The sequence below is a fragment of the Cariama cristata genome, unplaced genomic scaffold, assembly GCF_000690535.1.
Source record: "Cariama cristata isolate BGI_N322 unplaced genomic scaffold, ASM69053v1 scaffold39427, whole genome shotgun sequence".
NCBI classification, from domain to species: domain Eukaryota; kingdom Metazoa; phylum Chordata; class Aves; order Cariamiformes; family Cariamidae; genus Cariama; species Cariama cristata.
In genome coordinates this window covers 1-217 of record NW_009626659.1, presented here as the reverse complement: position 1 = coordinate 217, position 217 = coordinate 1, and the positions used below count along the sequence as shown (strand labels likewise).

General features: G+C 67.3%; 1 protein-coding gene across 1 annotated transcript in view; it reads right to left on the bottom strand.

Annotated features, from left to right (window-relative positions):
* The window catches only part of LOC104164696 (nucleoplasmin-like), a gene marked incomplete at both ends in the record, with an annotated part of 994 nt that extends 790 nt beyond the window's left edge, over positions 1–204 (bottom strand). The window contains one exon of the mRNA XM_009704106.1: positions 80–204. Within this exon, the coding sequence (XP_009702408.1) occupies positions 80–204 (125 nt within the window). The remainder of the gene's footprint in view (positions 1–79) is intronic.
* Between the last annotated feature and the right edge of the window lie 13 nt (positions 205–217).

The window sequence follows — 217 nt, the reverse complement described above, 5'->3', positions numbered from 1 at the left end:
CGCCGGGAAGGAAGGAGGGTGGCAGCACCCACCACCAGCAGCCCCCTCCCCAGGACACCCCCTGCCCTGGGCACTCACCATGGGCAGCACCGATGGTTTCAGCGTGGCGAGGGGCACCGGGGCACGAGCATCCCCCTCCTCGGCCGGTACGATCTCCACCACGTGGAACTCATCCCGCGCCATCTCCCCCAGGCAAACCTTTAGGGAGCAAGAAGAA